The 26,494-nt window shown below is 40.1% G+C and overlaps 1 protein-coding gene across 9 annotated transcripts in view; it reads left to right on the forward strand.

The window, feature by feature from the left end:
- NHSL1 (NHS like 1) overlaps positions 1-26,494 on the forward strand; it is a 142,914-nt gene that overhangs the window by 84,563 nt on the left and 31,857 nt on the right. For 8 of the 9 annotated variants that reach the window (XM_082215872.1, XM_082215871.1, XM_082215873.1 and 5 more), the window contains one exon: positions 19,610-19,762. In XM_082215872.1, the coding sequence (XP_082071998.1) occupies positions 19,610-19,762 (153 nt within the window). Of the gene's footprint in view, positions 1-15,666; positions 15,892-19,609; positions 19,763-26,494 lie in introns of those variants that run through there. The other variant, XM_082215877.1, reaches the window with a different exon arrangement.

The raw sequence follows: 26,494 nt of genomic DNA on the forward strand, positions 1-26,494 counted from the left end.
AATGGCCATTCCCCTTTGACCTCAGGGTCGCAAACAGTCCCTGTTCATCTGTTGTCGCCTGTGGCTACTGGTTTTGCATTCCCTATGGCCATATTTTCTTTATGCATACAAGTATTTGTTAGGGATGGTGGTGGGTGAGAAAGCTACGTACTGCATGCTTTCTTTTAAAAACCTGGTGGCTGGATCTTAGTGATAGAAAAGTTGGGAGAGGATCAGTAGTTCATAACAATAAGTGGAGTTGGCCAGGTATCAGTCAGCTTGTTTGAGAAGCTTGGTGGGTCAATGTATTTTTAAGGCTGTCTAATAAGGAACAGGGTTGTAGAGTGTGAGTCTTGTACATAAAATGAAAAACCTATCAAAACAGGTTTCCAGTACTTTCAGTCAATACATGATTGCCTAAATACATGAAGCTATTGGTCGCACATAGCATGACTATGTTGCATTCTCCTCCTGTTTGGGTTGAGGATTCATTCCTTATAGGTAGGCAGTGTACTGCCACAGTCCAGCAGTGAGGGAGGAACAGAATGGAAGCAGTAGGCCGGCAAAGTGCCCTGCTAATATCGTTTCCATCATTACTTGCACGTCCACCGTGACACACAAACCTAGCAACCTAGATTGACTGCTGGCAGGTGGCCAGCCGTAGTACATAGTCAAACAGTATTTCATTTCATAGAGGCATATGTTTGTCGCCGGTATTTGTTCAGTATAGATTTACGCAGCTCTCTTAGGCAAGGTCTTCCTAATAGAATGTATGCAATTTATTGTCGAATTAGGAGATTCCAGTCAGTTGTTGCAGCTAAACTCGATTAACTGCTTCAATAGTTTTGTAAGGAAGTGAATTAATAGAGCAACGGAAACCTTTTTTTTTTTTTTACTGAGAAAACATTTTACTTTTATTAGTCCATTTTTAAACGCAGTATTAGAAACCTCTTTATTTCTTATTTAGTGTTGCCCTGCAGTGTCCTTCCTTCTTTGTCATGTTATTTGATCAAAAACAATTTTTATTAATCCCTTCAAATGAAGTATGTTGAGAAAATGGAATAAATGCAAGGATGCTCATATGCAGTTCGGGAATATTTTGGGCAGAAGTGGTAACTGGCATTTTTGTAAATAAATCATATTTATTTTATTTTATTTAAAAGGCTATGCAGTGAAAGGTTAAACCATTGCACTATAATGCAATGAAAAGTTAGACATTCTAGCTTTACATTGCTTGTTTGGTTTTATATGCTTTCAGTGTGATGTACCCTCCCTCCTATGCTCCAGAACCATTACCAAGCCTGTGTCCCCCATATATTGTTGGGCTACAACTCTTCTAATTTCCAGTCAGGATAGCAAATGTCAGGGAAGATGGGAGGTAGAGTCCAACAGCATCTGGGGACCCAAGATTGGTAAAGGCTGTTCTAGAGGGTGCTCTCTTGCTGGAATGGCAAGTGTGAGATAGAAACTGTTCTTGTTAGTTGCTAGTGTCTTCCTGTGGGAAGTGGTGAAAGGACAGCCATTCCTCTTCTTTTCTCTAATGCAGTGGCTCAGACAGGGTGGTATACTTATTCCCCCAGTGCACGTTGTTCCATTCTTTGGAACACAGTTTACCATTAGCCTGTTCCAGGAACCCTCTAATGGCAGGGAAGTGAAGGTTTGTTTCCTCCCTGCAATCCAATAACTTTATCTTAGTCGTTAATTATGATGGACATTTTGCGACTTTTATTATAAAAGAATTATTATAAAAGAATTGTTATAAAAGGATTTATTACAAAAGAATAACAACTGACTAGACAATGGAAACTGCTGAAAGAATGTACCGTATTTTTTGCACCATAACACTCACTTTTTTCCTCCTAGAAAGTAAGGGGAAATGTCTGTGCGTGTTATGGAGCGAATACCTGCGGGTGGTGGTGGGGATCTACTGCAGTCGTGAGCAGAGGATCCATGGTTCCCCTTCCTTCCCTCCTCCGTGGTTACAAAGCATGGATCCACATGAATCCTCAGGATTTTTGCATTGGGCTACCCCAAACTCACCGTCAGATCACATGTCTGTGGCCACAGCATGAACCACAAAAATCATACATCCACTGTTTTGTTTAGAATATTTTTTTTCTTGTTTTCCTCCTCTAAAAACTATGTGCGTGTTATGGTCTGGTGCGTGTTATAGAGCGAAAAATACGGTATGTATATCCTACTTTGTTAACTAACTAGAGTAAACCATGGTTTTCTGAGTTTGCACAGAATGCGGATAGTGGTTTAGTCAAAACTGAAAGCAAAAGCTTTCAGTCTTTCGTCTTTCACACGAGAAGAGAAGAAAGGGCAGCCAGCCAAAGGTTTATAGCAGCTTGTTCCAGATCATCTAAGCCAGAGCACTGTAATCTGTTTAGTTTAATCACCATGGAACCAGTGCAGGTTGTAATGTCTGTTTGAAATTCTACTTCAAGGAACTGAATTCCAGTCCTCCTCATCATGGATCTCACTGGTCAGATATAAATACATGATGGCCCCAATTCATTGAAGCTGTCAACTCAACTTGGCAGCAAATGTGTGCACTCTCCCATTTACTCTGCAATTGCTGCGCATGAGGATTTGGTTAGTGCTATCAGCTCTGACAGTGATTATTAGTATGTGTTGGTCAGGAAGTGCTGATGAGGGAGAAGGTGCTTTGATCCCTTCCCTGATACAGAAATCTGCCATTTCTGATGAATGAAGCATAAAATCAGCACCAAAAGGCAATGCTATTAACAAAAACAAAACTATTGCAGCTCTTCAAGTCTGGATTTGAGTGAATCTCCAAGAGCATAGAATTCCACAATTTTGGAACTGTTACTAGGAGCACCTCTCTGCTTATGCATGATAGACCTTAATGCATATATGAGGTTGCCTTTGGGCATGACACAGAGGGGAAGCATAAACAAACCCCATAGAGGCTGATTACTTTCTTTCTTTACCAAACCGTTTGACAAAAACAAGGCAGTTTTGACAACTATCGCAGAAACCACTTTCCCTGATAGTAGTGCCACTTAGAGAAGTGATTTACTAGCAAAATGGTAATCTTAACACTACCTACTGTATATTTTGTGTAGTGTAGTAATCACTTCTTTGCTCTAAAAAATAATAATTAGCCAGGTACTTTCGAAGTCAAAACATTTTTCACAACAGAAAGGAAAAAGCAGGAAAAACTTCAGTATTTTGGAGTCAGCAAATAGCCTCAGAACTTGAATGTTTCTTGAAGGAATAAAGCAATTTTATATATTTTCCCACACCCAAATTTAACTATTGTTCTGTAGTTCATACATTTCCTGCTAGACCAAGAGAGAGTGTCAGGTTCCTTCTGTATATTAAATAGTACCCCCCTTTGCAGGAAATAAGTCTTCTGCTATCCCATATTTGCTTTCTTTATTGACACCCTTTTAGAAGACTTAAAAGGATTGGCTACAGTAAGCTATCAGTTCATCACAGAACAAAAGTGGTTAATCTTAATTTGTCTAATTAGCATCTGATATGTGTACCAGCTGCTTCCTTGAACAAAAGCAGATGATCAAACCATCTTATTAATTGCATATTAATTCTTGCATGCGTCTTAACCATATGGGAGACCTCTGTGAATGTACTGAGGCAAATTCATTATGAGAGCTGGGGAAACGAAAGAGCAATTGTATCTTCAGAGAACAGAGTGTAGGGACCATGGAAAATGTGTGTGTCATCCTAACATGACCCATCTGTGTTTCCTGTGCTCTTTGTTACTAACATTGAAAACAATTTAAGAATAAAGCTAGACAACTGAAGCGACATGTGTGTTTGATAGCTGGAGTTCTGTGACTGGGGAACCTATATTATCTCACTAAGTTATTCTTGCCATACTCCAAAGAAACCTTCCTTATTTATATTAGTTATATGGCTAAATTTGTAAGTCAGATATGACCGCAGATATCTTTTTTTTGTTCTATGTTCATGAGTTTCTCTAGTTTTAATTTAAAAAGAATTCTACAGCTGCATCACAGACTGTGGACATCACAAAAACCTTTGGTTCAGCACAGGGGTAGCCAATGTGCTCCAGGTGTTGAACTCAGCCCTAGCCAGCATGATCAGCGGTCAGGGATCATGATGATTGCTCCTGATTTAGGAAAACATGAATGAACCTAGCCCTGTCGCAGGCTTGGAGGCTTCCCCTCCTCGCTATCTCCTTGTATAGCTGGGAAGAGGCAGTACAGAAGCTGTTCTGCTTTTAATTAAACATAGTTTGCCAGATAGACCATGATGCTAATTATATTGAGAGCAATTCAACGTCACAATAACGTGATTGTTCTGCCAGAGCAAGCATTTTGGCTTGCCAGATGGAACGGTCCTCCTTTCCTCCCCCCTCACACTATTCCAGGAGTCTTCCCGAATTCCTGCCCCCCGGAGCTGGTTTTGGGGGTGGGAGGCAGGGGCAGGAGAAAGCACTGTTGCACAAGTGTAAGTCCCTGTGTTATCTACACAGATAGGACTTATTAGATGAATCCTTCCTGGTTAGTTCAAAACAGTTCAGCTTCAGAAACCATGGTTTGAAGATGGTTGGTTTTAAACTGACACTAGTTTATGTTACCCACAGTTTGTCAGTCTAGATGTTATTACAAACCATGGTTGACCAGAGATGCAAATAAAACTTTACTGATTCCTCCAGGCCACCAGGAAGGAAGTAGCATTCAAGCCTAGGAGGAAACTAGGTTTGTTTGTACCTAGTTCTTGCAGCATGGTAAGCCAAACTATGGCTTCCTAGGACCACACAAATATTCTGGCTCCTGGAACAGAGTTCACACTCACTTTGCTTCTCCCTAGTCTTTTTTAGCTCAGCACAGCATGGCAGCTAACCCAAAGTCTGGCTTAGCATGTCATTAGAACCCAGGCTCATGGTTAAGCTCTCTCCTTATTAACCATGAGCTGTGGCCAAGTTTTGTTCTTGCAGAAGTGCAGTGTAACAAAGACATCCTGCCTAGCACCACACATATTTGGATGTTTGTACTAAGCTATGGTTTGGAATAGTGTTGTGTGCAAATGCAGCCATTGTCTGCATACAACCATAGTGATATGCACAACGAAATACATATATTGAATCTGGTGGATGTTATTATGATAATCATTGTCACACAAAAATGGTTCTGTGTGTTGCAGCAAAAACAAGACTGTTGAAGCACCTTAAAGGCTAACAAATTTTATTATTTATTATTTATTTATTACATTTATATCCCACCTTTTCTCCCAGGGGCTCAAAGTGGCACACATGGTTCTCGCTTTTCCCATTTTATTCTCACTACAGCCCTGTGAGGTAGGTAAGGCTGAGAGTGAGTGACTAGCCCAAGGTCACCCAGCAAGCATCATGGCCTAATGGGGATTTGAACCCTGGTCTCCCAAGTCCTTGTCCAACACATTAACCACTATGCTGCAATGGCATAAGCTTTCATGAGCAAGCGTGTGTATCTAAAGAATTGGTCTCTAGTCCCCAAAATCTTTCGCTGTAATAAAATTGGTGTTTAAGGTGTCAGTGGATGGCTTTTGCAAAACATAGAGTGTAGTTGAGATAAGAAGTATGAATGCTGACTCTTTTTCTGGTTTCATTTTGGCTAGTAAATTAAAGTTGATAATTTTAGTCAATTCCGTTAAGAACATAAACATACAATGGAATTCAATCTTATAAAAGTTTGCCACCTAACCTAGGCAGCTTGTGATTCAAGACAAAGCAGAGCAACAGGTCTCTTCCATTAAAAATATAAAAATTTTTTTTGATGGGTTCATCCTCTGAATACGCGTTCTTTAAATTAAATGACTACTGAAATATTACACTACGTTTTCATTTAATAAATTCTGAGTAAGAATATGGTTATTAGGAGATAGTTGGCTTCAGCTCCTGAAGTATGGTATTCTTTTCTCGCCACCAAAAGTAGCTGTAACTAAAATTAGGCTACTATGAGTATCACTTCAGTGCTGTAACTCACATCAGAGTTACAGATTCTTCTAGTGAAGGGAACATAATATTGTTTACCTTTGTCAGTAGAGACAGAAAGATAAACTGGAGAGTACTGTTTCTGTTTCCTGCAGATGGCAGCATTTTGCCTTCTTGCAGGTATTCCAAGGCTCTACTGCGTTGGGAGGCATCTAATTATGTTTTTCTCCCACCCCCAACCATCTGTTTTGATTTTTTGACTAAATAAAAATGTCTATTATACCTAATTCATATGTTAGCTTCTTTTGACAGTTCTTAACATCATTTTGTTTCAGCACAATGTCTTCCCAAAGCACCATGGGTGAATCAAGGCATCCATATAGTTTTCTGCTCTTCCCTGATCAATGGCAATATTTCTAGATCATTTTATTTCATTTTTTTGTTGCTAATAAAACAGATTTTAGCTATTCACAACAGACAAATATATAACATTGAAATGCTGCCAGTGAGTTATTTGGGTTCCTGATTTGCTTGGGTGAAGCAGTATTAAGGTGAGCCTCACAATTTTTTGAATTTATAGAGGATAAGGAGGTACATGTTGCAATAGGGATGAAAACACATCTTTAGCTGTTAGTCAATCAGTGCACAACACAGAATCCCAAGCCTTCATATTCAAGGAAAAGATGGGTGATTGCATGCCTAATCATTGTTCTTTGTCTGTATAGAAGAAGGTGAAGAATGTCCACAGTCTCAAAGCGGGTTGCTTATGGAATCCTAAAACTGGCAATCTTAATGTTCAACATCCCAAATGCTGAGTATAAATGGTTGCCGCCAGTTGTAACCAACCAGCATCTTTTATTTGGTTCATTACTAAAAAAAATGAGTGCTGCACATAGGCAGCTGCTGAACTTTGGCATGCCTCTTCTCTCCTTCCTAACAACTGAGTGTATGCTTCTTGTTATGTGTGACACTTCCTTGTGGAAAACTGGGCACCTCCTTCGGTACCATATTTCCATGCTCAGAAAAAGGCATTACATGGCTTAACTCTACTGCTTGTAATGGCAAGCAGCATCAGTATAGAATAACAGAAGTATGATTCTTCTACCAGCTGAACTTCCAGGGGACCAAAGCTGAAGATAATGAAATTAAAAATTAAGTGAAGGGGTGTGTGTGTGCAAAGTGCTTTAAAAAAAAACCCCGTGCCTGTGCTCAGGAAGAAAGAATAGTCTGGTGAGAGAAAAGGGAGAAGAGTAGAAGTGACACATCTTCTTTTTCTGGACCCTATCATGATCTGCCTGCCAGTGTGAACAGGAAATAGAGCCATCCAAGTCCAAATTAAAATGGAAAATTTTATGATAGGGTGGAAGGTTCATTAAAGTTTACAGCCAATTAAAAAAAACAGACGTATCTGGAAAAAGGCCTTTATCTGGAAGCATCAAGAGATCAGTCAAGGGTAGAGGGTGTTCTAATACAAAATATTTTTCTTCCATGTTAAGCAGTATCACTGAGGATAAAATTGTGAGGTGTCTAAAATTATAGAAGTGACAGGGCAGGGGTCTTTGTATTCAGAAATTTCAATCCAAATGGCTTAAAAAAATGGGGGGGCTTATTGATTGGGTGGGATTACCAAACACACAAATCTCTACTTAAAAGTAATTGGGATGTGTCTGGAACTCAGTGCTATACTTGCTCAAAATGTTATTGATTTCAGGAACCCATCAACTGAAGTGCCCCAGGCTTAAAGCTACTTTTAGTGGCTCTAAGGGATGTCACTGTAGTGACTGTAAAAATTGTGTACAATTCAAAGAATTTGTTAATTGGACAAATAAGGAAAGTAGATTCTCCAAGATTTTTACAGTTGTAATACAGTAAGCCTGTAACTTTGTTGTTATTTAGTCGTTTAGTCGTGTCCGACTCTTCATGACCCATGGACCAGAGCACGCCAGGCACTTCTGTCTTCCACTGTCTTCTCACGTAAGTTGCAGGCTTACTGTACCACTAAAGGAATCAAATATGTGTCTCAGTGCCCCTGCAATACCATGTTTGTGGTAATGGCAATGAGATAAAATGAGGATATATGAGCATAAAAGCTGTGTTAGGAATTACAGAAGAACCAATTTGGGTGTAAGTTTTTAGTTGCTAAGCTCTTGTAATGTTGACCTGCTGGAATAAAAAGACTTCAAGATGAAGATGAGCCAGAAGTTTCTGGTCCAATGGAGAGGCCTTGAACTCCTGCCTTTCCTTCCATTATAGCCTGATTGAATGGCTGTTCTAGATGAGAGTTGAAGGAAGCATCTGATGGAGCTGGTCTCTCAGCAGTGTTTTAATCTGTTTGGGAAACCTCCACAGAAGCAGCAGGCTCCCTGATACCCTTCAGTACATGGGAAGGCAGCATATATGTCAGGCATAGGCAAACTCAGCCCTCCAGATGTCTTGAGACTACAGTTCCCATCACCCCTGACCACTGGTCCTGTTAGCTAGGGATGATGGGAGTTGTATTCCCAAAACATCTGGAGGGCCGAGTTTGAGGAAGCCTGATATATGTGATGGATAGTGGTGGAGCTATTTAGCCACCTCTGCTTTTTCCACCTGTGATTCTGATTATATGAACAGGAGAATGCCTGGATAGTGTTAGGGAGACAGTAACTTGCAATAGGGCTCACCCAGTGAGTTCATTTTGTAATTGGAAAACTTATGTCTTTGTTCTTTAGAATGCTATTCACTCTGATGCTGTGAATAAGGTAAAGGAGCACTAGCTTTTCACACATCAGTTACAGGAAGCCCACAATTCTGGGCTGTTACTGGTTAATTTTACCTAAGGGAGTTAGTAATTCATTTGTATTGATTGTTTTATTGACTTCTTTATACTGTAATCAAATTTTCTTCTTCTAAGGTCATTTCTCCCTTTGACCTTACAGTAGATTTCTTAGTAACATAGCTGGCTTTTCCATGTGCTGCTGACTCAGATGTTTTCTGTTCAAACTAGACTTATTAATTAAGTGGCTACTTTGAATAGCATTTAATTAAAATTTATTTTTGTATGAGAAAAGTACATATAAACCCAAATTCTTTTCTAATAATTGCTGATTCGTGCAGTTATTTGTCCTATTGACATGAAAGTGGAACCACTCTGAAACTACTTTGCATGCACAATGTGCTATCACCTGCTGTATTTTAGCTCATTTGTCCTTCAGATTATTTGTAAAAAGGCACTCATCATTGCTTGGCAAGATATTTGCATGAAGCAAAACTGGATTTCCAGTAGTTTCACTTTGTAAATATGTTGGGTTTTCTTTTTTAAGTTAATACAGTACTCAAGATCATGGCAAACTTACAGTCATGAATATTAATTGAATGCATGGTTACGCCATGGAAACGGAATTGTTTCATTCAGTTGAAATGCAAATACCCTGTAACAGTTATTCATACTAAATTTGGCCACTATAAAATAGTAATTTATTATTTATATCCCCTTCTGTCATGATCAGAATTCAATGAGATACAAATCCACATTCATTTGCATAACCTTTCACATTTTGAAAATTTAATTACCATAATTTGATAACCCGATCTTTAGATTGAAGGCTTGTAGAACAGTTTACATATTCTAAAATAAAAAGTAGCTACTGAAACTGAAAGTGCAGCAAAGTCAGCATAAAATCTGAAAAAAATCTAAAAGTTCTAATAAAAGGCCTAAAATGGGTGGAGGATGTTTGGCTATACTGGAGGGCTGCAGGTTTCCCCTACTCTGCCCTAGGCAAAAGAACTTTTAGCACTACAGAAAACCCTTACTAAATCTGACTTGCTAGGTGACCACAATCCAGCCTAAAGATACTATTGGCTTTTGGATCAGCTACTTTGACCAGTTTCAGTTGTTTTGCTCTATGAATCCTGACATTGCTATTGGGAGTAAGCACAAACATGTTCCAACTAATTAAGCCAATGGAGAAAATGTGTCCAAATTCAGGCGGACACAAGTAATGGTATCATGAGTAGGAAAATGTCCATCCTGCAGTTAAGGAGGCAGTGATTGAACTCTTAAACTTTCCTAGTAGACAATCTCAACCTATGTTCCTTCTTAGGAAAACAAATTGGGAATATGGTTGCTGCACAATTCTAGGCATTATTGGATAACCTCATTTCTTGACCTGTTTTTAATCAGGATTTCAGCTGACTGTGGAACTAAGACAGCTTCGTTGCACAAAACTATAATATAGTGGTACCTCGGGTTAAGTAAGTACTTAATTCGTTCCGGAGGTTCGTACTTAACCTGAAACTGTTCTTAACCTGAAGCACCACTTTAGCTAATTGGGCCTCCTACTGCCGCCGCACCGCTGGAGCACAATTTTTGTTCTCATCCTAAAGCAAAGTTCTTAGCCCAAGGTACTATTTCTGGGGTAGCGGAGTCTGTAACCTGAAACGTATGTAACCTGGAGCGTATGTAACCTAAGGTACCACTGTAATAACTTAATTAAAAGCTTTAATAAACTGGGTGGTGAGAAAAATTAAAGTTCCAAAGGCCTCCCCAAACAGTAGGGTTACCCTGGATACTGTCGGCTATGCTTGAAGTAGCAGTTACAACCTGAAGACTACTATGAATACAAACCCTGACACTCTGATAAGTATGGGAAAAGATGAAGGAATCTCAGAGAGGATGGTCATGGCAAGCAAAGGCTCTTGGCAAGTGGCACAGGTTCACAACAGAGAGAGCTCTGTGCTGATTCAGACTTGGCACAATTTAAAACTGGATTAATTTGAACATCCAACAGATATTCTTCAAATTAATCTGATTCCAAATTAGATAGGGAGATTTGATTTGTTGGTGATGTGAACTGGTCATGAAACTTACAAAGTTCCTATGAAGGCTTGGAATTTATACAAGATACTCTGTATGTTTGATAAGCTAACTTTTACTGAATGTAGGGCAGATTTAAAGTTTATGACATCTAAATTATTTCCACATTTGAGCCAAAATTCATTTGTTTTTTCTGCATGGCTCAGTGGTGGATGGGACAAGGGTTTGTTTGTTTGTTTGTTTGTTTGTTTGTTCCATTTCCTATCCCAAAGGCTTGGCTTGGTCAAATGCAAGACTGAGGTCCTTTTTAGCATCTGAACTCCACAAAACCCTGTTCCTTGTTCTGGTGGTGCTTGTGGGGGTAGCTCTTAATGGTAGAGATATAATGAATTAGAAAATAGGGAAAGAGCTAATCAATATTTATTATGTTGTGGTCTAAACAAGATTGTCATAATAAGCTCTGTTTTCCCTTTTTATTTTTTTTGATGCTTCATTGTTTCTTCACCGTATCCTTTCTGCTCCTCAGTTCCCAACCTCCTTCCTGGAGTCTTCTAGTCTCCTGTGTGCATGGATAATGAGGGAGCTGCCGTTACCTACTTAATAATCTTTGTAAAGCCCCACTTTATGCATAATTCTCGCTTTGGATTAAGTGGTGCACAGGTCTTTTCCTTTCCTTTACAGCTGTTAAGAGTAAAATAGGACTTTTTTTCTTATTCCTTTCTGGATCCTTAGTTTAATTATCACTTCTTAGTAACCAGAGAAGTATCAAGATTCAGGAAGGCTGAGATTGCAGAGTTGAAAGAGACCATTGTGAGTGAGCTGAGTTCAAGATGGGAGGGCAGCTGAATTCATTGCCTCTCGGGACTGTCTTTGTGGTGGGAAGTCACTTTTGTTCTCGAGGAAAATGCCAGGGGATGGCTGAGCCTGGCTGGCTTGAAAGGAGAGAAGAATGCCTCATAATTTATAAATTATTTATCATTCCTTCTTGTAGAAGAACCATTTGATGGCAATATCCCAGTGAAGCAGGTTGATTGAGTTAATTGAATCTGAGCGTAAGTGTGCAAGGCTGGATGACTTTTTTGTACCCTTTTTTTAGGTTCTTGCCACAGAACTAATGGAAGGAAGTGTAATTTCTAAAGACTTTGAAAGAGAGCTCTTGAAAGTACTAAAAGTTGGCAACCTCCCGCATGTGAGAAGGGGTTCAGTGTTTCCTAGAATCATACCCTTAAATAGTTTTCTTTTGCTGTATCATTCCATGTGTTTAGGGAATCTATGGACATAAATACACCTATGCCAAGTGAAATGTGCCTGTTTTTAGTCCCTCATATGGCTTCTTGCTCAACCTGGCAAATGCTTTTGCTTTGTAAAGAGCCTTTCAACGACCTAATCGTTTTTATGTACATGCAGCATAAAATATATAGCAAAATATATAAAATATATAGCAAAATCGAAAGCCCCTGTAAGTTCACTGAGTCTGACTCTCAGATAAGTATACATGTGATTTTTTTATTTAGGAGGTCATGATGCTGCAAATAGTTCTGATTGTATCTTCGTGTGAGGTAGGTTAGTCTGCGAAATAGTGACTGGCCCAAGGTCACCTAGCAGACCTCATGGTTGAGTGCTGATTTCACTCGTGTGACCTTCCTACACTTCACTACACTAGCTCTCAGCCTTAATTTGTAGATCTGTTTTTCCATTTGCCAGACACACTGAAAAAGCACAGATGTCTGTCTGTTATCAGTGTCTTCTTTTTTGGCGTGGGGAGGACTTTTTCTTTTAGACTTCTAATGTTTGAACACACCTCCTTATCCCCCCCCCAATGGATTTGGGAGCATAGATTTTCTGAGATTTCCACCACTGGTGTTTTGGGATTGGCCAGTTATGCAACTTTCTTGACTTCATAGTATGTATTATAGTATGTATCTATTTTGATAAAGCATTGACTAAACCTTGGAACAGCCTTCCATGAAATTTAGAAAAGGTTGAATCCAGCAGTTACGTTAATAGAATTTAATTTCAGAATCACTGGGGCTAGACTGGTTGATTAGTGATGAATAGATAACTCAGGAACATTCGGTCAGTGTCTTCACCCTTGAACTCTTCCTGTAAAATTGCATTCTAAAATGTCATTCATGTTACATTTTAAACCATATTCGGAGTCATGTTTTGAACAGCAGCAATAGTATAAAAGTTTTCAAATTCTTTACATAGTGCAAGAACGATTCCTAAGGAGTCTTTGTAGCTTAATTTGAGGAGGGCGGAAGGATGTTTCCAGTTGTTTCATGGCTAAAATCCTTTAATGTGATTCTGATTGTCATGGACCAGGTCAACTGGAAACATATATTCAAAGAGGGCAATACAATGGGCTGGGGGGATGGGTGGAATGCATGCTGCAGGCACACCACATAAAACTGACCACTTATGCCTCTCCTGAAATATCAAGCAGTTCTATGTAACATGTACAAATCCTTAAAACCAGCAGCATTGCATTTGTAATTAACAGCTGAAATAAGTTTTGGTAATGACAACATCTGTACAGCTGAATAGAAACAGTCTGTTCTAACATCTCATCTCAAATGGGTAATTTTACTGATAAGAGAGTATTATGGTGATCATACCTTCAAAGATTCAGTGTGTTTCATTCACATTCCCCAAACCCTTTGGCCCCTTTCAAGGGTTTCTCCCCCACAGCACCATCTTGGAATTATTTATCTTACTGGGTTGCTGTTTTCTCAATAGCAGGATAGAGAGTTGCGGACAGGAGGATCTTCTTCCTCCTGACCATTTGCTCAGCTATGCACATAATCCGATCTAGTGCTGGGTCACATACTTTTCTCTCTAGCAAATATTGTAAAACAAAAACAAAAAAACTTTGTGGCCTTATTGCATTCATTTTACAAAGCAGCGTGTAAGAAAGGTTGCTATTATGCCTGTTGATAATGAAAATTGCACACGGAGATGAATTGCCCCCCAACTCAACAAGTGTGTTCCTACAGCTAAGAAGTCAAGGATTTGAACTCTGGTCTAAGTCCATTCCTTCAGAGTACATTGTTAGAACAATGTGGCTTAAGTGTACCACTTCTGATTTTAGCTTCTTAATCTTCTACCTGTGATTTAGCAAACAAGGCGCATAGGCGATTCAGCCTCATTTAACGCAAATATTAGTCTTCTTGCTTCATGATAGTGCTTCTGAAACCAGTACAGAGAAAACTATTCATGAAGTATTCCTTCAGCATAGAGGGAGTTGCATGCCAAAGATTAGATGGTAATCTTCCGTATAAATGAGGAAAGACAAATACAGCTGTTTTTATATATATATATATATGTTTTTTTATCATTATTTTGACTGATTAGGTGGTGGATTGTCAAAGTTTAACTAGAACCCTTTGAGTTAATGGAATGTTACATTTCTTTAAGGTAAAAACATATTCAGACCTGCATGAAGTTCCCGTTTTTTATGCTGCATAGGCTAGTGACAGGGGCCAATGAATCTTTGTGCTTTTATATTGTTTGACTTCTATACATGTCTATTCAGATGGAAGTCCCCATCGAGTCTTCTCAGTTAGTAGGTATATAACTGCATCCTTAGCATTTTTATACTCTTTGGTAGTCAGTGGGTTTTGAGGCGTGCACTTCCTGAAGCTAACTTCCCATTAATTTATGCTAAAAGTAGTTTGTGACATTAAATGCCAAAACTTTGTTCAATTTTCAGACCCTTCAGAACACACAACATTGTCAAACAGAACTATTTTTATTTCTCCTAGATGTCCTCTTGTAGAAAAGGTTTGTGCATTTATTTTTTGTTCTGTGTACCAGTGATTTTTGAAAAATCCACTGAGGCTGGGAATGTTTCCCAAGAGCACCTCCTTCTGCATGTGCTACTCCATAGATCTGAACCTATGTGGCCTCCTTTGGAAAAGACTGGGCAGGCCGGCCCCTGCTGTTGGGGTTTCTTTGGAGAAGTGAGAATTCCTTTCAATGTCAAGCCAAGACATTGCTTAGCCTTCCTTTGAAAGGGCAGACTGACTTCTTGAGCCTCAGCATTCTGTTGCAGGCATGCCCTGCTGAGCACATTGATGCTGTAGTTAGCATTTTTCTCTCCAAATATTGTAAATCATTTCTAATGGAAGGAGATAGATGTTTTCATTACAAAGGCTCTTTGCCTAGCCCGTGAAAGAGATTTTTTTTTTACTTACATGTCTAGGTAACGTGTTAAGCCATATAGGCTTAGTAATTAAAGTACTTTTTTGTAGCTTCCTTTAAGTTAGCTTTAACAAAGCATGTGAAAGAAAGAAAGAAAGAAAGATGGTGTTTGTTACCCTTCTTCTTTGCCACCAAATTTGTGGTTAATGGTGGGAAAGGGGGGGGGAAGAGATGTATGACTCGAAAGCAAGGTGATGTGAAGGAAACCCCCGTCCCTGCATGTTGGGAACAATTAAAATGCAATCCTTAAGAGCTTGCTAAGCATAAATGTTGGGAAAGAGGGGGGCAGGTTTGGAAAGCAATAGTTGAAAGTCTCACTGTCCCAGGCAAGTTAAATTCTGTATATTCATCGGAGAGGGTTATACAAAGCATAACCATGAAAGCATCCACTTCACATTGTGTCCTGTGGAGGATTTTGAAGATTCTTTGAGAATAATGGCAAGGGAAATCACTTAAAATTACTCATCTTTCTTTGTGGAGTACAACCTGGCGTGGTAGGAAAGGGAGGGGGAAACTGTTGATTATTTGCTAGGGGGAGGGGACAGAGAGGGAGACATGCACGCATGAATGAATGAATGCTGAAGCAGAAATCTCCATCTTGCTTCCATGCAAACATGAACAAAGATTGGCTCCCCCCCCCCCCACGCTCTCTATGTTGTAACTGGCTGTTGCAGACACCCGCATTATGTTTCAGAAGGAAGCTTTCAGGTTCAAGGACTGTTAATGGTTTCTAATCGCTAGGACGTTCCCTGCAACTCTGAGCTTGCTCTTAAAGAAGAAACAAAAGGGGGGAGGGGTGGAAGCAGGAGGCAAAAAGTTAGTAAGGGTTGCAAGGACTGTTGGGGAAGCTCTGGAAATTAGTTTCTTGCATTGTACCCGTGCTTTCTATGGGATCCAAACTGCAGGAACACAGCAGGCTTTTCTGAAATGGTGGTGTTTATCAATACAAAGCTCAAATCGTTAATCAAATTTTTCAAGAAAAAGAGTAAGTAAACGTGGCTTTAAAATCTGTTTAGATATTTTGCAGAAAAGCTAAATCATGTTGCACAAATTTTAAGTAATGTGCTTTAATTTATTGAATTGCATAGCATTTTTACGTTGCCATACTTTGGAGGGTGTAGAAGCAGTTTCTTTAAAGGAAACTGCTGAGCACCTGCACTTTTTGTTGTTGTAAACTTTTGAATCCCGAGTCTGCTAATTTTCTTTGGTCTTCCTGAGAAAAGTAGGGGCCCCTTTCATGCAATAAAATCATTGCAGAGCTTAAAGCTTTTGTTTAGGTAACTTGATTCAGGTAGTAGATTTGTGTGCTGTAATGTTTATCCAGCTAAAATCTTGTTGAGCCCTCAGCTCCACCAACTATTGTGGACATTCAGAGCCAGCTACAGGCAGAAACCTCTGTCTGGATCCTTTGCTTTATTGCACTGTCACAAACTTGCAACAAAACATTTTTTCTCCTAACACCCAGAATGATTATTGGAACAGTTTTGAACAGCAAGCTGATCTTTCTTTAAGTTGCTACTAGTCTGCATGCATATTTTCTGTTAACGATACTCTTCCTCTTGCCCAAAACAAAATTTTGGGTTAAGAGCCTAGAGTCCTAGGTACTTATTTCGGGGGGGGGGGGGCTCAAGATAATTCTGCATGTAGCATCTGTCACCTTCCCTGTAAGTTATTTTATCCCTGGCAGTAGTTTAATACAGCTTTAATTTTTTTCTGGAAGGCTGAGAACGATTGCATTTTCTGTTCATTATCTTTAGACTTTGACCTCTGATTAGGAAGGACAGCAAAGACAGTCCTGTATCATGTCAGCATTATCTACCTTGCCGCATGAAATGTTCCTGATCATTTTCAGTGTAATGAATGTAGGTGCCCATAAGAGTTCCTCAAGCACATCCTGCTGAGGATGTGCTTGATGAGCTCCAAGGGCAACAATGTCATGTTCATGCTCTTAATAAAGGAGGGACTTAGATATAGCATGTATATAGCAAGCATAATACGATAAGAACTAGTACATATAGTTGGCTCACTGTGGCAAAAGGCGATGGTTTTCCCCCCATTATAAAATGTTTTTGTATTTCCCTCCATACTTCTTTAGCATACAGAACTCTTATTGTGTAGGAGCATGTTCTGTGACCATTGTGTGCAATAGCAGGAGACATTGACTCAGTCTCGCAAGTGCCTCTCATCTTGAGTCATCCTACATGTGGTTAAGAACCCCCTTACCTGATATCTAAATGTTGAGGGCATTGCTGTTTCTTTTTTAGCAGTTTGGACTTTGCAGAGGTAGTGCTCTTTTAACAAGGCAAATAATAAAGTTGAAAAATCTCTTAATTCAGGGCAATAAAGGGATACGGTCTCAGTAATGAGCAACTAAGAGGCAATGAAAATCAGGCAGGGCAGTGAGGTAGTGACTACGGTCTTAGGTAAGTTCACATAAACTTAACAAGTGCTTGGGGTGGGGGCGTGGAAGCACAGATGTAAGGTTTGTGCTTGGGAGAGCTAAGAGCAAAGAGAATATCATGTAGGCTGAAGGTCAAATACTGCCTGCCTGGGGGATAATACAGATCTCCCCTCCTTGATGGCCGCGACAGAAAAATGCTACTAAAAATTGACCATGGTGATGTAAGCATATGTGTGCTTTAATTTGGCACAGGTATTTCCAGGTATTTCTGTTAGGTGGTATGGGACAATATAAGGGTAGAAAGGAAGAACTTCCACAAGAAACCAAAATGTCATCTGAAGGCAGCAAAAATACCACTGTTCAGTTTTTGCAGTTTGCTATATAATCATGCAACATTAGGAATGCAGCCCAGGTTACTTACTGCATTTAGATTTAGAAATTGCGGGTGATATTCCAACTAAGTGGGAGACCTATTTAAATTAATTAACTGGGGCATTTTGAGTACCACACTGCACTTTTCTCAGTGTGGTACTCAAAATGCCCCAGTTAATTAATTTTCTCCTTAAATTACAATATTAGCAGCATCCTTTTCGTTTCTCTTCTAAGTCTTTCCTCATACCTTTATCATACAAGTTACCCACTACACACCTTTTTTGTACAAGCAGGCCACAAGTAAGAACCCATTATACAAATAAGAAACAAAACCTATAGAAATTATCTGGGGTGATGTTTCCTATTGCGCCACCTGAGGTGAAACGGGAAAGTGTAACCCTACCCTGCTTCCACCAAAGCAACCCTTCCTTGGGTCACGTGGCACAGCAAGATACTGTGAGGTGTGGGCAAGATCGCGCCAGAAGCTGCCACTGCTGCTTCTCCACTGGTGGGCAGGAGAGCCATGCACCTCCTTCCCAGAGCCTGGCACCTTTTAACTTCCTTTGGGAAGACAGTGCAATGAGTGGAACTGGGCATCAAATTTTGGCCTCCCCCACCCCCATGATACAAGGCAGTATATGGTCCATGGGTGCCCTGTTGAAGTACTCTTGTGACCTGCTTGGTATGAAAAGTTGGGCTGCCCTGAACTGAGGTGTCATCGCTATGCTGTTGCTATCCAAATTGGATCACTGTTAACAAAGTCTAAATGGGCTTTGGAAATTACAGTGGTACCTCGGTTAAGAACTTAATTCGTTCGGAAGGTCCGTTCTTAACCTGAAACTGTTCTTAACCTGAGGCACCACTTTAGCTAATGGAGCCTCCCGCTGCCGCTGTGCCATTAGAGCCCGATTTCTGTTCTCATCCTGAAGCAAAGTTCTTAACCTGAGGTAATATTTCTGGGTTAGCAGAGTCTGTAACCTGAAGCGTCTGTAACCCAAGGTACCACTGTATTCAGAAACTTCAGTTGGTACAAAAAGCAATTATAATACTGATTTATTACTTTACAGATCATTTCATTCTACTTCTCTTCCATCTGCACTGGCTTTTAGTTTGCTTCTGATTATAATACAGTTCAGAGTTCTGGTTCGCATCTACACATCCCTAAATGGATTGGGACCAGGATATCTGAAGGACCACTGTCGTCCATGTGATCCTCCCTCCTATGCATTCACCTCCCTCCTATGCATTCAGGGAGTCCTACTATGTGTCATGCTGAGATCTTTGTATTTTGTAGAGCTTTCAGTATGGTCCAGTGTCTTTTATCCAGTGATACAAGCTTTCAGAGAAAATTAGAAATGGAATTGTTTCTGGAAAACTTTCACATGCAAATTAGAGTAAGTTGCACCATGATTTTTTCCTGATGCTTCAGAGAGTGATCTTAATTTTCATGTTTATTTTTCTTGTATGTAAGAAACAAAGCTAAAAACTTGGAAACTGCCTAATAATGAATCTGCAGTTGACACCCATTCATTGTTACTAATGAACTTACGTAATATAAAATTTTCTGCAGAAAAATAAAGCACTAAAGTTTCTCCGCATAGCTGAATGAGGAATCAAAGCCTGTTGATGAGCAGCGCTATTTGCAATCCTTGTGTGGTGCTTTGAAGTCACTTATTCTTCTCCCCATCCCCCCAACAACAGACAACCTTTGACAGGCGGGGTAGGAGAGCCCACCTGTCAATCACCTCTCCTCATTATGACATCAGATGATTGACAGGTGTGTTATCCTACCCATCAGCTAAACATAGGCCATGGGGAGGGGGCTGATATCTGATCCGGCAGAGCAAAATTCTCCCCCACTCCTGTTGTAGAGCATAACTTCAGGTTAATAGCAGCATCCCTTTTTAATTTGACTCTCTCTTATTTACAGCTGTCTCCAATCTAGATGAAGAGAGCAGATGGACAGTCCATTACACTGCACCCTGGCATCAACAAGAGAACGTGTTTCTACCCACCTCAAGGCCACCCTGTGTAGAGGATCTGCACCGCCAAGCCAAGCTGAACCTGAAGTCGGTACTAAGAGGTAGGAAGTTGACAATAATAACACACCATATCATTACAGATTTTTTTCTTTAGCAGTAAAACTATGTGCCTGCTTGCATCTGCCTACTTTCACAGCCCTGTGACCTCTTGTACTTTTATCAAGGAACTAAACAAGAGGGAAGAAAACATCACACCAGTGTTTCAGATGATTATACTCTTCCTGCTGTAAAGTGGTCTCCATAAAACTTATTTATGCAACATGCAGCTCTAGTTGGTTTCAGCCATACACAATAATATCATCACAAGTTCCAACTGTAGCTGAAGAGGAGGCTGGAAAAGAAAGTCTGAAGAGCCATCCTAGAAATGAGATTGAACCCATCCTGCTGATTACAAGTTTCAGGACAATCTCTGATATATGGAACATGTGGAATCAAACAAAACAGGTTAAACTTGACATTGGAATATTCTGATTTTAGAGTTCAGGTGTAAAGTTCTGAACAAATATATTAGGTCAGTAAATATATATTTGTCAGAGTGCATACTGCTTCTGTCCTTTCTTCTCAAAAGTGGGTTTTTTTATTTTAAATCATACGTTTTTGGGTGATATGGAGGTATGTTCAATTGGGCCACATAGAGGGGGAGAGGTTGCCAATGACAGCTTCCCTTTGAGGCAAGATGGCTAATCAATAACCATAGAAACAATGTAAAATACAAGATAATAGCTAGCTTTTATGCTTGTTCCTGCTTGCATAAGGTTTTAATTTTAACCTTGCTGCAATTTCCCATTTAATAAAAATGCAGCAGAGGTCGGTTTCAGACCTATATATGTAAAATTTGCAGGCTCTTTTGTTTTCAGTAAATATTGATTCTCCATCATCAGTTCATTCATATATACCATTGCTTTTGTTGCTGCAGGGCCCCAGTATCTGTGGTGATTCATTAGTTATCCCAGCTTATTGGCGCACTGGTTTTGTAGACTAAGGTTGGAGATGTGTTTCTATACTGTCCTGGTTCCAGACATAGCTTAGGAAGCAATGCTTTAAGTGTTTGAATTAAATCCCAGAAGACATCTGGTTAGCATGTAAAATAAACAAATTAAAAGATAAATCAGCAGACCTTCCTACATGTTTCCCTAATCTTATACAGAGAATAACATGTTATTGCTCAGGCTTTGTTTTTCCTATGATTCATTGGATCAATATGTTGATGAGAAATATGGGTCATCCCTCGCTGGTGGTTAATTTCTGCTGAGAAGATTACTTGTTTTATATATTAATCATATGTTCAATTAATGGCCTGTTAAGCAAAAGGGAACCATTTAATATGAGTAACAGTTTTAGCCCTGGATTTATGTTGATGCTGAGATGTGAAATTTATATCAATTCAGAATAATGAAATAAAAGATAGGCAAGAGGCAGCATGGTTAAGCAAGGCTGCCTTGTTTCCAAGGGAGAAAATAAAATCAAGACTGTTTGCTAGCGCTGGTAGCTATACCCATTTATTCTTTATGGTTTTTAACTATTTGAAGCCATTCACAGTTCATACGCACTTGGCTTTGGAAAATGTCTGTCTTTCAAATGCTCTTCTGAAGAATTGCGAGGAGTCCTATGCAATGAAAATCTTAAAGAATATATTTATACATAATAGTTGCTGGTTCCATGCTGAGAAATGGAATCTATTGAACTACTGTTGTGCATTTACTACAAAAGTATTCTGCTGGCTGTGAAGTATGTAAGAAAAAAAAATTAACTAGATTCAATAGTTTTGACCTGCACAGTGTTAGAAACTGAGATTTGAAAGCTAGGAGCTACCGTATTTTTTGCTCTATTGGACGCACTGGACCATAGGACACACTGGACCATAGGAGGGGGAGAACAGGAAAAAAATTTTTTTCTTGTTCTCCCCCTCTAAAACAAGGTGCGTTCTGTGCGTTCAAGGTGCGTTCACCCGAAGAGCCTTTGGGTTCCTTTCGACCTGCTCTTTGGGGCTGGTGGGGGGGGGAGCGCTGCTTTCCCCCACCGCCAGTCCAAAGAGCAGGTCAGGGAGCAACGGGAAGGCGCACTCCGCCTCCCCGCTGTCCCCCGAGCTTGTGGGACTGGTCTTTAAAATGGAGTGCCACTCCATCTAGGACTAGCTGTAAACTGTCGTGCACAGGAGATAACCTCCCAGTTCATAGTGTCTCCAGTTTGCTTTGCTGTAACCCCTGCTTGTTCACAGTCCTCCGCTTCTGCATAATTATAGTATGGAAAATTTTCCTAAGTGGAAATGTCTGTGCTCTGTATTCTCTCACCTCACATGATAATAGTTGCTTACAAAAGTACATGCTTGGAGAGAATGGCTAGGAATCTCAAGTTAGCAGAGCTGTGTTGCACAAACTAGTTATACATGAAAAGAGCATCTGTGGTCTGAAATGATCTTTGAGGAAAACCTCAGTAAGATGTTGGACCCTACTGGTAGAATGGGATAAGCTGCTAGTTGTAGCAGCTGCTACCTCTTCCTTCTGTCAGGAGAAATGGCACGGTTTTGTTTAGTCTTGTATGCAGTGCATTTCTAGCTCCTGTCTACTGTTCCTTTTTCTACAAAGAATATTTAGAATGTGTTGGTTTAAATGTGCACACATTTGTTTTGTTTCAACAACACAGCTGCTGTGTGATTTGCATCCCTTGTTCAGTATCGTAGACAAGCTGATTGAATGCTTAAAATAAAAAAAATCCCAAGATTAGAGAAGAGAAGGAACACCTTGGAAATCCAAGTTGAAAGTATAATACATTACCATATTTGAGCACATCCTTTATCTTATTCTCTCACCATTCTCTAAAGGAGAAAATTCAAGGAAAGTGGTTGAAAAGATGCTATCAGCATGACTCAGGGAATCCAACAGGCTTTCCAGTGGCATGAAGCTGAAACAGGCATTACAAATGATATTTGTTAACAGGCTGTCACTGGGGAGCGCTCAATGTGATTATCTCCATTTGTCTTGGGCTAATTTGGATTTCTACGGGGATGTAATCTTAGTACACTTGTGGATGATAAATCGCGATTGCTTCAGTCATGCCTGCTTATCTCTACATTTTGCAAGCTGAAAGACAGAAAAGAAAGGCCTGTGCCTGACCCTTTTGCTGTTAATCGAAATAGATTTTGAAAAAGAAAATACCCACAAAACTATTTATGGCTTTCTGTCCAAGTCATTTCATAGAATCACAGAACTGTAGAGTTGGAAGGGATCCCGAGGGTCATATATGCTGCTATGCTTGCATCCTGCTATGCAAGAATCTCAACTAAAGCATCCATGACAGATGACCACCCAACCTCTACTTAAAAATATCCAATGAAGGAGAGTCCACCACCTTCCGAGGGATTATGTTCTGCTGCAAGCTCTTATTGTCAGAAAGCTCTTTCTGATATTTAGTCAGAATTTCCTTTCTTAACTTGAATCTGTTGGTTCAAGTCCTACCCTCCGGAACAGGAGAAGACAAACTTGCTCCGTCTTCCATGTGACAGCCCTTTAGATATTTGAAGAAGGCCATCGTATCTCCTCTCAGTCTCCTCTTTTCCAGGCTAAACATATTCAACTCTCTCAACCTTTCCTCATAAGGTTTGGTTTCTAGACCCTTGATCATCATGTTTGGGCTTGTCAATATCCTTCTTAAATTGTTCTGAGCAGGACCAACCTAACAATTCTGTTGCAGAAAATTCTAGAGGAGTGTCTTCCTGTGTGATGTGATTTGAAAAAGGAATCTGCCATTGGCTGTCACTTTCTCTTCACTTGAATACATTTGGGCCAAAAAGGTGGCCAGTGTGTAAGCAGTAGCTTTCACTGGAATCTATTGAATAATGCTTGACAGTTTTAGTCTCAAATGGACAGCACTCTGTGATAAGCCTGGGGGGGGGCTCTATGTTTGAACAGAGATGAAGAGATGTTACATCTGAAAGATTGTGATAGTGGTACAAAGAGCTATTTTGGAAACAGCAGGAACTCTTGTAACCAAAAAGGTGAACTTCTTCTTAGCCATGTGGCAGAGTCCTGGCTGCATGCTTGGTTCTCACATGTACATCAAAGTCAGTTAGTTTGCAGAATTGATATATATATAGTTGAGTTATGCCATTTGCATGTAAACTGTTCTGTGGACAACTAATTTCCTGTTGCCTTTGGGAATGTAATGATGGAAGAAGAATAAGCATCTCTTAAAAACCTACTTGCCTACTCAAGCTTTCCTGAACGCTTGACTCTAATGGTTTTGTTTGTTTGCGCCTCTGTTTTATTTGTAACATTTTGTTTCATTTTTTAAAAGGTTTTTTTCTGGTAAATTTTATTAAATGTTGTTGCATTTTTATTGTTTTTATGTAAACCTCTTAGGTACACACACACACACACACACACGGATAAAATTGGCAAAATCAGCTAAATTCCGTTAAACCAAACATATTTCAGTTAATCTGCTCTGGCAGTACATCTGTTGGAATTCCTGACTCAGGAAAAAAAAGTAAAAGGGTTTCCATTTCCAAAACTACACTGAACTGTATTATTGATAAAGTTCATGAACCTGCTTTATAGTCCATGCTGGCTGTTTTTTAGCAACAGTCCAAAAGCTGCCGCGGTGTTTCTCTCTAGCATCTTTTTAAAACTAAGCTTGACATGGAACAGTCCTTGTGATAACTCCTTTTTGCAGATGATATAAGGGGGTTTTATCTGCAGAAATGGGTCCTGTTCCAAGTCAGATGCCTTCTTGTGTGGCTCAATGGCTGATGCTTGCCTTATTTAGACGGTGTTACAAAAATAGAACCTTCATCAGGATCTAAGTGAGAATTGTATTTTGAAGTCCTGTTATGATACAGATAGCTGCAGAATCTAGTTTGTGTTGCCAGCTGGTCTATTCTTCCATAGCATGCATTGTTGATAGATTCTAAATGTCACTTTCAAATGTCATAATTAATTTCCAACCCGTCATATGGATCAGTAGGATACGATGCGGTAGAGATGCTTGTAGCTAGGCAGATTCTATGCAACAACAGTCCCATTAGGAACAGAACACAAGCTGCTGGCAGGTCATATCAATTCAAATGATAAAACAGAGAAGAATTTAAATATATTTTAGCAGAGTACTGATAGGTGTAGACTTTGACAGATGAGAGGTTATGAAGGTCCTGAATGTGCATTTATGTTCTGCTACAATCTACTTGTTCTTTCCTCACCACCACCATACCTTTAGCTGCTGGCTCTAGCTAGGTTTAAAGTCAAGAGAGGCAGGTTGGATAATTCCAGCCTAAGTCAGATGTCAAGGTAAACGGTGTCACATCAGTCGTACAACTGCATATGTGCACTTTTTCTCTCCTTCAGGCAACATGTGAGGCCATCACCTTTTGGTGGGCATCTTGGAACATGAAATAAGCTGTGAAGTGAGTTTTCTGAGCTATCATTATGTCCCCAGGTGGTATTTGAAGGTTGGGCAAGAGCCAGTATTTGCTTCTTTCTACCTGAAATACACGGGTAGCGCTGTGGTCCAAACCACTGAGCCTAGGGCTTGCTGATCAGAAGGTTGGCGGTTTGAATCCCTGCGACGGAGTTAGCACCCGTTGTTCGGTCCCAGCTCCTGCCCACCTAGCAGTTCAAAAGCACAGCAAAGTGCAAGTAGATAAATAGGTACCTCTCTGGCAGCAAGGTAAACGGCATTTCCGTGCGCTGCTCTGGTTTGCCAGAAGTGACTTAGTCATGCTGGCCACATGACCCAGAAGCTGTCTGCAGACAAATGCCAGCTCCCTCAGCCAGTAAAGCAAGATGAGCGCCACAACCCCAGAGTAGTCCACAACTGGACCTAACGGTCAGGGGTACCTTTACCTGAAAGATGGTCTGAATTAGCATTTGCAAATTTATTTCATGTAGACTTGGCCCCCCGGGTCTTGTTAGCAGTGTCCCTGGTGAGCAAAACAAGCTTTGAAATTCCACTGAGATCTTGTGCTAGAATGACTGCTGTATGAAAGATAGCCTCTGCTTCTAATTTCTTTCTCCTGAGTCTCATGAACAGTTAGGCCAAGAAGTCAACCTGAATTTAGCGAAGCTGATCATTTCAGACATACAAATGCTTGCCAGTAGGTTTTCATTCTTTACCTACTTCCGCACATCTGCCAGAACAATGACAGCTCCTATATGCTGTTCTACCTTTTTCTTTTTTTTCTAGTCTGGATGCTGCCCCCCCCATCCGGCCACTTGGAATCGGTTCCATACAGATCCATCTGCTTTGCTTATCAGTGTGCCAGCAGAAATTACTAAGTGCCAGCTGGCTTTTTAGTTCTGGACTTACACCAGTCTGGAATTCTAGTGAAATTGTTTCTTTATTGAGATAAAGGGGAAGAAATGTGATTTGTGGTTTTCAGAGAAATAAAATAGTAAACTGCTTGGTTTTATGTGAAAGACAATGTATAAATGAAATATTCAGACCATGGACATATATGCAGCCTTTGCACATATAAAATTCTTGAAGGAACTGAATCTGCCCAAATGTCTTTCCCAAAACTACCCAGTTCTTTAATAAGTAGCCTCCTCCTTCGGGGTGGGGGAGTTGTGAGCAACACACTAGGGATAGTACAGTCATACCTTGTGTTGTGTTAGGTTCATGTTGCGTCTTTTCGGCTTGTGAACACAGCAAACCTGTAAGTGTATACTTCCGGGTTTCGTCGCACGCGCAGAAGCGTTCTGCGTGCTTCACACATGCGCAGAAGCGCTCTATCGCACGCACTCTGCGCTTGCACAGAAGTGCTGCTCTAGTTGCGGACT

Source organism: Podarcis vaucheri (genome assembly GCF_965113315.1).
Source record: "Podarcis vaucheri genome assembly, chromosome: 3".
In the NCBI taxonomy this organism is placed as follows: domain Eukaryota; kingdom Metazoa; phylum Chordata; class Lepidosauria; order Squamata; family Lacertidae; genus Podarcis; species Podarcis vaucheri.